The 16,905-nt window shown below is 35.1% G+C and overlaps 4 protein-coding genes across 7 annotated transcripts in view; 2 read left to right on the forward strand and 2 right to left on the reverse strand.

Annotated features, from left to right (window-relative positions):
- Positions 1-937, reverse strand: part of LOC18049760 (protein TRIGALACTOSYLDIACYLGLYCEROL 4, chloroplastic) — a 3,897-nt gene extending 2,960 nt beyond the window's left edge. The window contains exons 1-2 of the mRNA XM_006445413.2: positions 382-937; positions 40-289 (exon numbers count right to left, since the gene is read on the reverse strand). Of these exons, the coding sequence (XP_006445476.2) occupies positions 40-289; positions 382-671 (540 nt within the window). The 5' untranslated portion in view covers positions 672-937. The remainder of the gene's footprint in view (positions 1-39; positions 290-381) is intronic.
- A 3,565-nt stretch (positions 938-4,502) lies between these two features.
- LOC18049763 (acyl carrier protein 1, mitochondrial) lies at positions 4,503-6,040 on the reverse strand. Its single transcript, XM_006445418.2, has 2 exons — positions 5,785-6,040; positions 4,503-4,936 (listed from the first exon to the last, which is right to left on the reverse strand). Exons 1-2 carry the CDS (start codon positions 5,980-5,982, stop codon positions 4,760-4,762), a joined length of 375 nt encoding a protein of 124 aa, XP_006445481.1. The 5' UTR covers positions 5,983-6,040; the 3' UTR covers positions 4,503-4,759.
- A 1,995-nt stretch (positions 6,041-8,035) lies between these two features.
- Positions 8,036-10,807, forward strand: LOC18049764 (ras-related protein RABH1b). Its single transcript, XM_006445419.2, has 6 exons — positions 8,036-8,494; positions 8,725-8,795; positions 8,887-8,975; positions 9,163-9,274; positions 9,842-9,932; positions 10,226-10,807. Exons 1-6 carry the CDS (start codon positions 8,378-8,380, stop codon positions 10,370-10,372), a joined length of 627 nt encoding a protein of 208 aa, XP_006445482.1. The 5' UTR covers positions 8,036-8,377; the 3' UTR covers positions 10,373-10,807.
- A 666-nt stretch (positions 10,808-11,473) lies between these two features.
- Positions 11,474-15,209, forward strand: LOC18049765 (probable purine permease 11). Of its 4 annotated transcripts, none has more exons than XM_006445420.2 (3): positions 11,474-11,680; positions 11,809-11,861; positions 14,038-15,209. In XM_006445420.2, coding segments are annotated over exons 1-3 (1,020 nt in total). In that variant the 5' UTR covers positions 11,474-11,678; the 3' UTR covers positions 15,003-15,209. The 4 variants fall into 4 exon arrangements, with proteins under 4 accessions (XP_006445483.1, XP_006445484.1, XP_024045119.1 ...); XM_006445421.2 differs by having other exon boundaries at positions 11,476-11,680; positions 13,918-15,209; XM_024189351.1 differs by lacking the exon at positions 11,474-11,680 and having other exon boundaries at positions 11,809-11,857; positions 13,918-15,209.
- The last annotated feature ends 1,696 nt before the right edge of the window (positions 15,210-16,905 follow it).

The following is a 16,905-nucleotide window of genomic DNA, read 5'->3' on the forward strand; positions in this document are numbered from 1 at the left end:
AAGATGGAAGAATGAATAGAATAGAAGGCAAATACTTGCCTTGTGATAGAGCATAAACTTGCTGCGTTTTCCTTTCTTGTGGCCGTGCCGCTCCGTGCTCCACAACAAGGACGTTGATGGACCAATAGAAAGTTGTGAACATAAACCAACGGAATAAAGAGACTTATCCAAAACATGCTTAGCAGCTGATGTGAATACAGAGAGCTCCAAATCCTCAGCGGCTGAAAATTCTCTTTTAATATCGGAAATCAGCTTCTTCGGACGAAACTGGCCAACCAATCCAAGCCACCTTACAACAAGTGTAACACACTAAATTTAAGTTCAAAATGATTTTTTTTTTTATATATATATGAAATTTTTAAGCACAAGGATAAAATTTACCAGTTAGAGGTAGATGGTCTGAGCAGGAGAGACTCAAGAGCGAAAGAGCCCAGCTCGAGCTCTTTCTGAGAAGGAGAAGGAGAAGCAGGAGCATAAGAGGGAATAATACCCAAAGGAAACCCCAGGCCCAAAAAAGAGAGCTGCTGGATTCTAAGGGCTCGGCTGGCTCGAGCGGCGTCCAGCGGAAACGGCTCGCCGGGGATTGAATTAGCCGACCCTTCCAGGGTTCGTGGCGACGATATGGGCTGGTCCCAGAATGCGGAGTCCATTGCCGTCTGCAGGTTCGCCATTTTCCTTCTATATGAGCTCCGGCGTCAGAAGTGTACTGTGTTTTTGCTGTCCCTTATCTACGCATTTCTTTTGATTTTTTGAAATGAAACGCCGAGTTTTGTTTTTGTTAGGGGCTTCGTTTGGCCTTTTTCCATTTTTAGGGTTTTAGGAGGGAAATGCTAAACCTGTGTTTGTGGTATCATTTGTTTACTGAGAGGGGAATCAAGCCGCGAGCCCACCCATATCTCGAGATGGGCAGGCCTGGTCCGACTTTTAACTTTCACTTTTTGATGAGAGTGGAGCTCCCAAACACTCCCCCGAAGTCCTCCTTATAACACCGCCTTTTTCTTTTTTCTTTTTTTAAATTTTTTTCCAAATAATTACAATTGTAACCTTAATTAAAATTATCCGAAGACGTCACACTCAGCCCATTTTAACATTCATCCGTCTGCAACCCGCAACCCGCAACCCGCAAATCCTATTTTCTCTTTTAATCGTTGGCAACTTCAAGATTGTTTTGAAGATGCAGGGAAATAACCATTACTGAAACGATATCTAGAAAATGAACTTTGCAATTGGAAATCATTTTATGCACACACATTATAAATTGTTTCCTAAAATATTACACTATGAAGAAGTTGAAACCAATTTCTTTCCCATTAATATTGATCTTTGTCTAATAGCCGTGGAAGACTGCAAGCTTCCTCTTTCTTCTCTTAGTTAATGGTTTGAAAGAGCGGTGGGAATTGAGTGAATTACAATAGAAAGCCAGAGACTCAATGGCACGGGGGAGGCTTCATAAAGAAAAAGAATGAACTAAGGGTATTTATGGAATAATATAGGTATTTTAAGAAAATGGGATTTTATTAATGGTAAGATTGTGAAATAATTAGCGAGTGGTTGTGTTGGGCAAGCTGGTGAATGAGAGAAAGTTGTAAAGAAAATGTTGCACAGCGCCTTAGTGAAAGAAGAGAATGAACTTGATCAATGAAAAAAAAAATATATATATATATATATATATATGCAAAGGTTAAATAATTTATAGCTACAGATTGCTAAAACTAATCAAATGTATTAAGTAGATTATTCCCAGCTAAGGTGGAAAGCTCTTGAGCCTCACGAATGATGGGGAAGTAGGACGGCAGCTTCTAAGTTGTAACGCTTCACAGACAAGTTTGAGTATATTCATTCATTCTTCCCAGCTAAGGTGGCATTACGAAGATAACAACATATAATTATAAATTTTTTTTTCTTTTTTTTTTTTTAATTTTGAAGTGAAGCAAGCATTTACTTTAGGTGGCATATAAAGGCCACGTTTGTCCATTTGACATATATACACTACATTAGCTTTTCTTTAACCTTCGCTTTAAGCATAAATATTTATTTTTTTATTTTTATAATACTCTTAAAATGGGACAAAAATTACATAAGCATGTACAAACTCAGAAATTGTGCCCAAAAACCAAAAAAAAATGTGGCCCAACTCTTCTCCATTTTCAATCCATCTCTTTCTCAGCCTCTTCTTCTTCTTCTTATTCGTTTGCAGTTTTCATGGGATAACCGGTCACAATATTGTGCATGAAACTTGCAAAAAATGTGCACAAAATGACCCAAACATAAGCCACAACTTTTGTGTAACTTCTCTCCAAGCTGATGCAAAAAGCCAGTGTGCAAATCTTGGCGAGCTCGGAATGATCTCAATGAAATTAACTAGAGAAAACGTGACAAAGACAAGATCTTACATTAAGGATCTCTTGAAGAAGAAAAAGTTGGACCCATTTATGAGGGCCTGCTTGCATGATTGTTTCGATCTTTATTCTGACGCGGTGCCTACTCTGAAACAAGCCATGAAAGACTACAAAGCCAAGCAATATGAAGATGCTAATATTGGAGTAAGTTCGGTTGTTGATGCCTGCACCACTTGTGAAGATGGGTTTAAAGAAAATCAGGGCGCTGTCTCGCCATTAACGAAAAGAAATTACGATGCCTTTCAGTTGTCCGTCATTTCTCTTTCAATTATAAACATGCTTAAGTAATTCATTCGTTTACTTGTGAAGATGGGTTTAAAGAAAACCAGGGCGCTGTCTCGCCATTAACGAAAAGAAATTACGATGCCTTTCAGTTGTCCGTCATTTCTCTTTCAATTATAAACATGCTTAAGTAATTCATTCGTTTCTTCATCAGTTCAGTGGTCGTTCGAGTTTGCTATTATTTATTTATTTATTTATTATTTGTTCTTTTATTTGGGGTTATCGGTTATGATTTTTGGAGTTACGTCATTTGTCCTCCAAGGTTGGGGGTCATTTGTCCTCCAAGGTTGGGGATGGTTGTCTTCATGGAAATTGTGAAAAGAACTAGATTAATCATCATCGTCATCATCATAATTAAGACTTGTATAAAAAGATTCTGAGGTTGTTTTGAAGTGAACTTAAAGAATGGGTATATTCTCTCTAATTAATCTTTGCTTGGACATCAATTATAATTTACGGTAGTTTGGGATTGTGGTAGTTTATAAAATAATTTATTTTTACTGTGCAGATAAAATAAGTTGTTGACTAAAAAAACAACCACATATTTAATAAATTGTGTTGTTGCGATTGTTATGAATTTAACGTTTGTTAAATTTTATTTCGAAAGTGTTCTTTTATTCTATAACGATCAAGATAGGCGTAAATTTAAATTATCTTTTATTTGTATATCAGGGTTTATGAAAAAGTAAGACATAATTATCCTTTAGTTAGAATACTAAAATTATAATAAAAACTTTAAAAGGTTTTGATGACTTGTTTAATAAGTTACTTATAAAAAGACTTCTAAAAACTGTTGTCAAAATAGATAAACTTATTAAAAAATTAACCTAACACTATTTTTATCAAAACTAATGAAATAAGCTGCTCATAGTGTTTCAACCGTAATTCTAATTGGGGTCTTAATATTTTCTTCGAGATCAATATTATTATATCTAAATTTAATGACCATTATTTTTTGGACCAACCACAGCATGTGAAACTTATTTAAAAAATAAAAAATTCTCTATTAGTAGGATTTCACGTGGCAATGTGTTATGAAGTGAATCACTTGTTCTTTTCTTCCCAAAGTTAATTTTATGTAAACTTTGGCATGTGAGAGTCAAAAGAATTTCCTTTTGGTTTTTCCATCTTGTTTCTTTCTGGCGGCCGAACACCCGAGTCAGTGACAGGCATGAGGATCCACAGTTGTAAGAGATAAATCTTTTAAGCATAGTTGGGCATAAGCAGAGTAGTAGTAAGAGGGATGGCCTCTTGATTAGTCTACCACATAAGGAAAATTATTTGTGTCCCCATATATGGGAGAAACAAAGAAAGAAACAGGTACTCTACAATTTTACTCAAATTTCAAATCAACCGGATCAATATCATGAAGGATAAACATGCCTTTATTCCCTCATGCAGAAAACAGAAGAATTTTAAAATGGCACTTGAGCATCTGCACGGCAATATGACCAGTCCGTTGAATAAGCAAGCAAATAATCATTGAGCATCTTACAAGGAATTTCCATGAAAATTGGCGTTTTAAGTATGAGTAAATTCAGATTTCATATTATGTTAGGAGATGAGCAATAATCTTCTTATCCTCGTTCAAAATACAGAAGTAAGGCCCAGTCATCACCAAAATAGTTCAATCAGCAACATAAACGAGCTTGCAATATAAGCCGCACCAAGAGCTGAGTCCAAAAACCTGTTTATGCTCACTCCATTTTCAGCAAAATTTAATGTACTCAGGTCAAGCATTTGGCTCCAAAAAACAAAACTGTAACTCAACAGGCCAAAACCATACTTAAACCAGGCTAACAGATAAAAAGAAGCCAAATATGCATCTCAAAGGAGGACAATGATAAAATGTCACCAGATCAAGCATCCAAATGCAGAATTGGATTACAGCAGAAAAACAACAGACGTCATGAGACATGGGTTCTTCAAATTTTACTCATTATCAGACAGATTTGGATTATTTTCCATCTACCTTACAGAGATCATATGCAAAGCCTACAAAAAACAGGGTAGAACAGATAATTTTTTTTCTTGATGCCCCCACAATAAATTCAAGAAGAGAAACTTCCTTATTCAAATTAACTAGCCATCGGATGATTGTAGATGTACTCAATGGCAAGATTACACGCATCAATCCTAACAGCTTCCTTGTCAGGGATTTCAAGCTTGAACTCCTCTTCTAGCGCCATTACAATCTCCACATTGTCCAAGCTATCCAAGCCCAAATCCTTCTGGAAATGCACATCAGGAGTCACCTGAATGGTTAAGAAGTGTGAGAAAACGACAAGCAAAACAAAGGCAGCAAACATGATCACGTGACAAAACTTGATTAGAATAATTTTTCCATAATGTGCGAATGAAATTTGGTGCTTGTAGCTAAACAAAACCACATGTTAAGACAAAAAATGATAACATGTCAATGTCACATGGTGTGAAGTTAAATCCACAGAACGACATTATTAAGGTAACTAACGGGGAAATGCAGCACAGGCTCAACAAGCTGCAAGTGACAAATAAGATCCACAAAATCGATAAATCAAGACGATAAAGCCAAAAATGGAAAAGAAAATGTAATGGACAGAGCAACCATTAGGATTCATGAGGTTATATGGCCATAAATGGGGCATGGTTTGGAAGTAAAGATCTATTAGCTAACCATCTCACTAGGAATAACGAGAGCATCTCCGAATAATTGAAGTTCTCTATCTAAAAGAGAATTCAAATGCTCAAATTAAAGCTAAAGCTGCGTTATGGAGTCTACTTGTACACAGTGATTGTGGTTTGAAAGGCGTCAAATAGATTTAGGGGATGAAACCCAGGCCCAGTACAACCAATGTTCAAAGGAAGCATATCGAATTCAGAAATACACCAATTTTCCCCTACTTTTAGGGAGGCAAATGCCATCAAACATTTGCTTGAGGATTAAACAAAATTGAATCCCCAATCTTTCCTCAGATTCAATCAATTTTTAGGAAGTTAAGACTAAAAAATTGAATTACAAATTAGAATTTCCCAGTAAATCAAACAGTCAATTAATTGAAAAAAAGTGAAAAATGAAAAAAAGGAGAAAGGGGGGGGGGGGGGGGGGGAGGTGTGATTTGACCTGGGAGGGATCGACTTTGGGGAAGCACTTGACAACAGAGAGCACTCTGTCAATGACCTCTTCTTTGGTCAAATGATCGTCGTGGGATGACATGAAACGCAGAGAACCTAACACACTCCATCGCTGTTTGGATCCGGTTAAGGCTAGGGTTTGTACTGGTACTCGAACGTGGTCAAGCACAGCTCTTCTCAATGCCATCTCTCTCGCTCTGCTCTTTTGGCTATTGGTAGTGAAGGAATCCCCTCAATTGCTTGGTAATAATAATAATGCCCAGTAAGTAAGTATATTCTTTATAATAAGGCTTTAGTGCTCAGTAACTATTTCTGTAACTCAATTTTCGAAACCATTTTTTTTAAATAAATAGATTTATTATTAATATTTTTTATACACAATATTAAAAAAAATATATAAAGGGTTAATTTTTAGAATAACCCCTCATGAAATAATAATATTTAAAATACCCTCTAAATGATTGTAAACCTCAACTTATCCTCATTTTTATAGAGAAGATGAAAAAAAAATCATTAATTAACCCCTAATTTTCTTCTTATCTTTTGAAAAAAAATAGAGCAAATTGAAGTTTAAAATAATTTAGAGGATATTTTGAAAATTATCATTTTAGGATGAGATAATCCGAAATTTACCCATATCCAAAACACTATTTGAAACTCGACATATTGTTTTTGAATTGGTATTTACTTAAAACAAAAATGTGAAAGAGAATTAGTATTTTGGAGTTGTTGTCTTTTTAGTTTAAGTCCCAAGTACTCATTTGATATCATTTCATGTTTTCTATATCTAAAAAATAATAACAATAATATGCATTTGGCATACATAATTAGAAATAATAAACAAATAAATTATGTGTTAAGTGGTAGTACTATTTTAAGCATAAGTTTTACTAAATATGTAAGTGATATTTGTATTTTAAAAGTTAATAACGCTAGTTTACCTTTTAATGTAAGATAATGAAGAGTTTTAAAATGAGAATTTCTAATTTTCTATAACCATTTTTTTATTTTTTACTTTTAGTTATGAACTAAGCTCACGTACATGGACCAAATTTGGTTAGATTCATTTTCTCGCCCGCGGGTGAACCCCATTTCTCTACTCATAAAAAGAATAGCCCAGGAATTTATTTTCCTACAAATCAATTTGTTTCCAATTTTATTCTTTTTTTTTCCTTCACCGATTAATCAACCATGATTTAATAGAGGAAGAAGCCAGACGAACAAGATGAGTTTTTGAGAAACAAAAATAGAGGGACAAAAGTTGTGGGTTAATTTTGAATTATTCTGATGAATAAACTATCTATAAATCATCTCTTATTTTTTAAAACTTCAATTTACTTTACTTTTATGAAGAAAATAAGAAAAAAAAACCATCATTTCACCTCATTTTCTCTCTTTTTTTTTTGGAAAGAAAAAAAATTTCTTAAAATTTTAAAAAATAAATTTACTGTTTTATATTAATTACTATAATATAAAAAGATAAGAATAAAAAGTGGAATATAATATAATTTATATTATATTATATTATAATACTATATAATATTCTATTAAAAATTAATTTTTATATCAATAGCTTTTGCTATATAGAGATAAGAAAAGTTGATGTGTCAATTGGTGCGTTGCACAAATCTGAGGGCCCCCTTGAGTTTATGTAATGCGCCAAAATCTACATTATAATGCATAACAATGAAATTTCTAAAATTACCATACACGGTCAGCAATACGTTAATGTAATAATACTATGCTATTAGTGAGACATTAATACATTATAATGCATAACAATGAAATTTCTAAAATTACCATACACGGTCAGCAATATGTTAATGTAATAATACTATGCTATTAGTGAGACATTAAGATTTGGCTTAGTGTGGATGATTGGATGAATTACTGAAATATGCAGACGGCTTGAGAAGAAATGGGGGTTATGAAATGACTTACCTTTTAAAATGTTGGAGAGGAAATTTAGTAGGTGTCAATTTAAGGAAGAAGATGGGTGGGGTGGGAACAAATTGACTCATGATTTTAGTTTGTATTTGTTATGGGATGGCTTATAATTTTATTCTCACGTAATATTTAAAGAAATATCTTGCTTCATTCGCATTAGGAAAAGAAATATCTCTTAAATCAATTAAATTAAGAAAAAAAAAATGAATTTAGATAATTATTGGGACTCTCATCCATAAGAGTATGGTTCCCATTTACGCGGCAGAATTTACCCTTGTGAAGGAAAAGATAAAAAGCCTGAGGGGTTATGTAAAGGAAAACAGAAAATGTGGAGAAAACGGTGTACATGGTGAGAGGCTGGCTCTGCCAGAGCCACTGAGCCAGAGCCAGCGCCAGCGCCCGCGCACGCGTGCAGAAAATTCGTACATACACACACCTGCAGAGAATTACTTCTATTCTATGCATAAATAAATAAAGGGGGCAGGCAGGCAGGCAGGCAGGCATCAAAGGCAAATCCCGAAAATCCGAGGCCCCCGAGATCTCGTCCTCCATCTCCTTCTCTCCGTTGAATACACCCGGCCGAGATCTCGTGTAATTGCACCAAAACTGTTGATTTTTGTTGTAGATCCGAAAAAATGGCTCCGGTTTCAGCTCTAGCCAAGTACAAGTTGGTGTTTTTAGGGGATCAGTCCGTGGGCAAAACTAGTATCATCACTCGCTTCATGTACGATAAATTCGACAACACTTATCAGGTATTTCTTCTATTTGAATTCCGTGCAAAATAGAAATCATAATAATTGTGCTACGTATACGGGATCCGTTTAGGAGGTTGATTACGTGTTTGGATTGGATCTGATATCGTTTCGCGGGCATATGATTGTGTCATGAGTTGGCCGAAGATTTCTTATATGTACGAGTTGACGTGACGTGTTATTCATCTCTCTCCTGCTAGATTTGAGATATTTGTAACTTTGATTATCAGGCTACCATTGGTATCGATTTCCTGTCGAAGACAATGTATCTTGAAGACCGAACGGTTCGTTTGCAGCTCTGGTGAGATTCTTTTGCACGACTGGCCATACAACAGACATCTTTTTCATTTCATTTCATTTTGTCGTAAAATCCTATGATGGAATTAATGCAGGGATACCGCAGGACAAGAGAGATTCAGGAGTCTCATTCCTAGCTACATCAGAGATTCCTCTGTCGCAGTCATTGTATATGATGTTGCAAGTATGTTGCACCTCTCATTCTTCTCTCTGTGCCCTGGTCTTTCAAATTTCCTTGTTCGTTCCTTCTTCTTTCTTCCTTTACAAGTAGTCGGTTTACTCTGTGTCATAGCCTATTTCTTACAATGATCTTTTTAACCACCTTGCTATACTATTGATTACAACTTCTGTCTTATTTGCTTGTGTTTTAGGTAGGCAGTCTTTCCTAAACACCACCAAGTGGGTTGAAGAGGTTCGAACTGAGCGGGGCAGTGATGTAATCATTGTCCTCGTTGGGAACAAAACTGATCTTGTGGACAAAAGGTATTGATTCTACCCTCCTTGTTAATAATAATTGATTAATAATGTTGTCTGAGCTGCATTTTGTGTTTCATGTTTCAGTCACTTAGTTCAAGGACCTTCTTTTGGATCTATGGGTTTTAGATCCACAGTTACTAGTAGCTTCACTGTAATTATATGGGTTCTGAATAAGCTTTGAACTACCCTGAAATTGACTAGCTTTATCGTCTAGCATTTTAGTTCCTGAAATATAGCGATATTTAACCGTTTTATTTCTTGATAAAAGCTATGGTATTCGTATTCCCAATTATAGTGATTCATGAAACAATGTGAGTTAATGACAATGATATAAATTGGTTTAAATTGTGAAGATGCTACCCTTGTACTAATAGTGTTTTACCTTTATTCCTTGCAACTCTGTTTCAGTAAGTGTTTGAATTCCACATGTATCCCCGTCAACTTTTGAGACAGTGCAAAACAAACACGACTTATCATACGTTGCCTGACATCATATTTCTTGTTTGTTTGGCTAGATTTTTTATTTTCATACAATTTTGTTTATTGTTCTGCTTCTTGTCACTTATTTGACAGGCAAGTTTCAATAGAGGAGGGAGAGGCTAAAGCTCGTGAGCTCAATGTTATGTTTATTGAGACTAGTGCCAAGGCTGGCTTCAATATAAAGGTGAACCCATTATTTATTCTGAAGAAGTTATTTACTAGGAACATAGTTCACTAGCTTCTAAATCATGGAGCAAATCATTGTGTTTAGGGCATTGTGATTGGATTAGAAACTTACATATACGCCACTAGTATTATGTTTGATGGTGTTGAAAAACTTTTGTGTTTGGTTCGTTTAAGTCACAAAATTTGGAAAAGTAACAATTTCATATGTTAGCACCAAACATCCAATAGCTGCTGTTATTTATCGAGTCTTGGTCCAAAAATGGACGTATTGACGTGGTTAATCCTTTTTAGGCACTCTTCCGGAAAATTGCAGCAGCATTACCTGGAATGGAAACACTTTCTTCAACAAAGCAAGAAGATTTGGTCGATGTCAATCTGAAGTCTTCCAACACAAATACATCTCAATCACAACCACAATCAGGAGGATGTGCTTGCTGAGATAATACATCTTCTGGGCCCTTCTTTGCAACATTTCCATAATGCTTCTGTAATCTCTTTTAAGTGTCTGTAAAGTTTTGTCCTCCCCTTCTATAGCATTGACGTTTTGGGTTTGTTTGACTTTGTTAAGAAAGTTAAATCTTGAAGAGGATATTATTGTGGTAGTCAGCTAGCCCTAACCTGTCTCATATATACAAATACATGATGTATGGTTCTTGTGGCCTCACAGAGATTTGTGCCAAATTCCCTCTTTAGGAATGTATTTAGTTTCATTTTCAAAACTAGTATTCCATTGAACAAAGTGGATTTTTGTACCATCTCATATTCCATTTTGTTGTGGTGCTTTTACCCGGTGGAAATTAAACTATTGGTGAAGGGTCCGATGGCCTCTCAGTTTATGTAGGTACCTTATCGGACGGTACGCCTGCCTCAAACAAGCGATCAAATGAAAAACTTAATTTACGCTTACAACTAAGCCTGAGATTTGAATTTTTCATTCATTATTGTCACCTTCACTGTGGAATTACTCATGTCGGGGCCACTTGGCATGCGAAGAATTATCATTGAATGGACTTCTCGAACCTGAGAACAAGGGAAAAACCAGTTAATTGGCTCGCGAGTATATATTTTAAAGTGCTATTTGGGATTGAGGTGCCTAGATTACAGTTGAAAAAAAAATTATAATTATAAAATAAAAATTAATAATACGTAATAAATATAAATTTTAAATAATAATTCTGATAAAATTATTAAACATATAATAAATTTTTTATTATACAAGTAAAAAATCGTATTAATATATTTTTTAAATTATAACAGTTAATATTTATCAAATATTTTAATATTATAATTTAAAAATTACAGTTGTCCAACTTCAATCACAAACTCATCTAAATAAATGCCAAATGATTAATCTCAATAGTGCATTTTAAAAGATGCTTGCCACCGAAAGCCGAACGTTAATATATATTTTGCCGTCTTCGATCAGATCGTGCGGTCAGAAATGATCCTTTAATTGGAACATCATGACAAACTTTATTGAAAAATTGCCATTTCTGCAAACTAGAGTAAATAATTGGCCCAGCGGCAGATTTGAAATGAATAAATAACCAACCACCAAAGCCCTTTTCATGCAAAGGCCTCTTATGACCTTTTGCACTTTCTTGTTTTGTTCCCCTTTTCTGACAGTTAGCTTACTTACATGCGTAACACACGTGGACTCTGTTGATGGGTTCAATTTCATCGGAAATTTCGGCTTCAATTGAATCTCGGCAGCCGTGAAAACAACTGCCACGCATCTGATTCCATGTAGCGTACAGAATTAGACCCTTTTTTGAACTCTTTTAATTGGTGGTGTCTTTTCAGTTTCTTATTTATTCTAACGCTTGCTCCTTCTGCCTCTTTTTTTTTTTTTTTGGTGTTTTTTAAACTCGAAGGGCTCGAGCTTCGTTCAGTTCGTGCGGCTATAAATCTTTGAACAGCATGGCAGGTTTCTGTCTTCTCTGTCTTCTTTCTTTTTGTTTGAAGATTACGGTGAAATTTTGATCTGGGTTTTTATTGTTTTAGTCTTTATCACAATTTAAGCAAATGCTGAATGATTAGTAGAAGAAGTTGAATTAAATAATTTATTTTCTGGAGCTAAGGAAACCGAAACTCTTTTGCTCAGTTGGTCTAGATGATTTATCATCGGCTTAAACCCACAAGCCTTCCTTTTTTCTTTTTCCTTTTTCCATATGTGGACATTTTTTACTGTTAGAATTTAGAAAATCATAAAATTGTAGTAATGTCCAAATGGTTGGAAACTTGGAATTGAATTTTTTGTGTAACAGATTGGGGTTTAATTCTATAATCTGAAGTAACAAGGCTTCAAGCTTAAGTAACACAAAATCTTCAATTGCAATAGCTTCGATTAATGGTGTTATATGGCAAGTGTGTTTTTTAATCGGATAGCTCTGCCCTCGAGCTTGAGGTTTTAATCTTTTTGTTAGCAGAACCCTAGTTTACTTCGGCTTTAATAATGAATAAAATTCTTTCGTTGAAACCAAATTATGAATACCATTTGCTATTGTAGAATAGACTAATTTAAAAATGGGATAAGGATAACATGCTCAATAAGGCGTGAGTTCAATTACCATAAGGGTGTCCTCCTAATAACATCCATGAATCTGATTAATTACCCTTCAGACGCTGTGAGCATATGCTTTCTACCTTTTTCTTTATTATCAGGTTCACCTCTCACCAATGAATCTATATTGTGTTTGCATGTCTACAGTAATTGATAGTGGGAGCAAATTCTTCAGATATGTCCTACCATACGGTCTGTTATATAAATAGGCAAATGCTTCCTTCCATTATGGATAGTAATACTATGGCTGACCATTGTGGGTATAATGGTAGATGTCGGGATCAAGTTATTATTATTTCTTTTTCGGCTTTTGTATTAAGCTTATAGATTTTTCATGATAAATGATTCCCTACAAAAAGTTTTTTTTCAGTGAACGTGTCATGGTTAATTAACTCCTTTTTTTTTCTTTTTGTAAATTATAAAAAACAAAAACGAAGAAAAAAATTCGATTTCATCCCGTATTTAGTACAGTGGCAAAGAATCAAATTATAACTATATTTATACCTTTTTCTACTTCGTCTTCCAAGTGCAGGATAACCCCAATGGGTTGTGGGTCTTTTTTCTACCAAACAGAGTCCTTCCTTCACCACACCCATGGGGATGGTCTACAGGGTTCATAACTACTCTTACTACTAGACGCTTCCCTAGCCAACATTTAGATCTGGGTTTACCCAAACTTTTCTGGTTTAATCTGCTTTCTATGCATTTGGAGGTGTGTGAATCAAATTGTAACCTGTAGTGCCTACTTTGAATTTTTATTTTTGTTATTATTATTATTTTATAGATTTTTTGCATGAATGGATACCAAACCTTTCTGCATGGACCCCACCCATGTTAAACCCTGGACTCTTGTACCACCCAGGAGAGTTTAACTAACTGAACCAACTAGCACCCACAGGTGGTTGCCTTGTGCTGAATATATGTTTATGCATGAAATAGACTTCCTAATGCTGAGCTTTTAATTTTCTTCAGACCTCCCTCTCATGTTTTTTCTTGTTGTCTCTTTTAAGGTTTGTAGAAGATGTAATTTGTTATCTAGACAGGAGTATGAACAATTTATCACTTATCAATGTTATTTTTTGTGTTTTTAATTAACAATGGCTAATTTCATTCTTGCCATATAAAGATTCACTTCTGTATTTGCTGTTGTATTGCCATTTATCCCTTTTTAGGAAATACAACTTCTGGTTACTTTTTAAATCAAGATGATGGATGAATTGTGTATTTCTTTGTTTTTTAACCTGAAATGGTAAGAGTAAACATTGTACCAGTCGAGTTTATGAACTTACAGTGTTTAAAGTACTTTTACGATCCTTTTAGTAGGATACATAGACTTTTCTTTAACGGTATTTTGTTGTGTTTTTGTTATAGACTTTCTTTAATGGTACCTTTTTTGTGTTTTTATTATATCCAATGGCAGATAATGAAGAACCGATGATTATAGACAAATATTTAACCAACCAATCACCATTATTTCGTAAACTCAAGAGCTGGCAATGGTGGGTTTTGGTGGTAGTTAACATTTTCTTCCTCATCGCAGGCCAGGCTGCTGCTGTTATTTTAGGAAGATATTATTATGATCAGGGTGGAAACAGTAAATGGTTGGCCACCCTTGTGCAAACTGCTGCCTTTCCAATCCTCTACATCCCTCTCTTTCTTCTCCCTGCTTCTCAAGAGGTTTCATCTTCTTCTAGATATCCTTCTTTTGTGACTCTTGCCTTGGTTTACTTAGTTCTTGGAGCAATATTAGCCGGTGACAACATGTTGTATTCTGTTGGGCTGTTGTACCTTTCTGCCTCTACCTATTCCCTCATTTGTGCAAGCCAATTGGCTTTTAATGCTGTTTTCTCTTACTTCATCAATTCTCAGAAATTCACTGCCTTAATCCTCAACTCTGTTGTCATCCTCTCTTTATCTGCTGCTCTCATTGCAGTCAATGAAGGTTCTGAAGGACCATCAAAAGTGTCAAAGTGGAAATATATACTCGGCTTCATTTCTACCGTTGGAGCTTCTGCAATTTACTCTCTTTTGCTTTCTCTGATGCAGCTTTCCTTCCAGAAGGTGCTGAAAAGGCAAAGTTTTGGTGTGGTTTTGGATATGCAAATTTATACTTCGTTTGTTGCTACTTGTATTTGCATTGTGGGTCTCTTTGCCAGTGGGGAATGGAGAACTTTGAGTGGGGAAATGCAGGGCTTTGGCAAGGGAAAGGTTTCTTATGTGATGGTAATAGTTTGGACAGCTGTGTCTTGGCAGGTTTGTTCTGTTGGTGTTGTGGGATTGATATATGTGGTTTCTTCACTCTTCTCCAACGTAATTAGTACATCTTCTTTGGCTATTACACCTGTTGTTTCGGTGATAGTTTTCCATGACAAGGTGAATGGTGTGAAGGTAATTGCTATGCTTATGGCAATTTGGGGTTTTGCTTCTTACATTTATCAGAATTACCTCGATGATTATAGGTCAAGGAAATCACGATATGATGGAGAAACCCGTAACGACCCTTAATGTCCTTGATTATCTGTGGAAGTGACACACAGAAACTTGTTTGTCATAGATACTTCTTGATCAGTCATTTTTCCTCTGTAATTGATAACCATTTTTTAGGAATCTGAAACGATTTCCGTAAGTTCTATGTGTGGCTGTTATGACTGAAAAGCATGAAATGAATCATGCTTTTATACATATTAATTATATGGGTTTCTTGATCTTTTAGAATATATTTGTCAGTAGCAACTTTAGAAACAGTTGCGTGATGCATGCATCACCTTTACGTACTTGGCTGGGAAGATTCACGGGTCTTATTCATAGAATTTTCCAAGTAGGTCCAGTTTCTTTTCGTAGACGACATACCAGAAGTTTGTAGGTGGATGCATATGAACATATTAATAGCTTCTACTTAGTTATAGACCTTGTAGTCCTCAGTTTTTTTTAATTTCCAAAGACAATTACTTAAAATTGCAATCAGAGGACGGAAAGAGACTGATCCCTTTTTAACGGTGGTTCCAGAACTTTTGTATCAGAGACTCTTTTGCTTATTTTCTAGAAACCCAAACGTCGGATTTTCAAATGGGGGATGTATCTCCTCATGATCATTTTCTGGTGTCTGAATATGGCTTTGACTGTTAATGCCTCTCATTTACTCGTAAAAGCGCATGTTTAATGTCGTCTAAGCTTTGTATGTCCATCTTACAAAAACATTTTGAGATTATTGATTCCCTGAATTGATGTTCTTGCCTGCATGAATTGGTACAAGAGCAATTTTAAAATATTGTTGTTGTCACTGAAGAAGCCGAAGCCGCCAATTAGCAAGACTTGTTAGATAAACGACCCGTCGACACTCACTCGTCAGGAGTTAGTTTCTTTCTTTAATTAATTAACTAATATTTTTAATTGAATTTGAAGATATAACGGGCCCCACATCTCAGCCACTCTCCAATCCGATGAAAGGTTTTCGTTTACTTTTACTACAATTTTAAAAGAGTAACATCGACATCGTGTAAGTGGAGTTGAGACTGGTTCAAAGCTTAAATTAATATTTTACAGGACCACGTTTTCGGCTGTTAAAATCTCAAACCGCAGTTATTGACTATTGGAAGTGAAAGTGATGGGGCCGTTTGGAGTTGCTGAAAGAAACTCTGCTTTCTGTTACTTCGAATTATTAAAAGGAGTTGCAATTCGTATTATTCGGTTGCGTAAAAACTTAAGCTAATACGGGGTATAACTTACTGAACGAAAGTGTCTTAAGTCCAACCATATTAAAAAAAAAAAAAAAAAAAAAAGGTAGGGGGAGGGGGGAGGGGGGGATGGTCAATTTTAATTTAAAACATGACAAATATGTCAATAATATTTTTAAACGAACTACAGACAGACGAATATGCATAATTAATAAATAGAATAGACACAGTTGTTGCAAAATGAACAAGTGTCGTTTACGGTAAATCAATATTATAAATAAGACACAAAGTTGTTGATTGCCCTTTATTGTAGGTCATATGTACTTCAATTTTATTTTTTAACTCTTTCCCTAATTTATGAGTCGAAATTTTCAAAATTAGAATATTTTATATTTGCAATTGTCGTAAAAGGAAATGGCAAATGGGGGGAAAAAGTCAGATGTATTAATTATTTGTTAATTAATTTGGACAGTCCTTCTCCATTATGCTTATTGAACAGCACATGGACAAGTCAGAGAATTTAATTACGACTTTTATTCAAATTATTCATTTTCAAAGACGGCAACAATTGATTTTTACAACGTCCTTCATTAACTCCTCGACCAACGAAGATTTTGAATTTTCTTGCCTCCGCCCCCCCCCCCCCCCCCCCTGGGTTTTGGTTTTTTTTTTTTTTTCCCTCCAAAATTTTTTTTTAAAAAAAAAAAAAAAAACCCAAATAAAGCGGGAAAAAA

The sequence above is a fragment of the Citrus clementina genome, unplaced genomic scaffold (assembly GCF_000493195.1).
Source record: "Citrus clementina cultivar Clemenules unplaced genomic scaffold, Citrus_clementina_v1.0 scaffold_3, whole genome shotgun sequence".
NCBI classification, from domain to species: domain Eukaryota; kingdom Viridiplantae; phylum Streptophyta; class Magnoliopsida; order Sapindales; family Rutaceae; genus Citrus; species Citrus x clementina.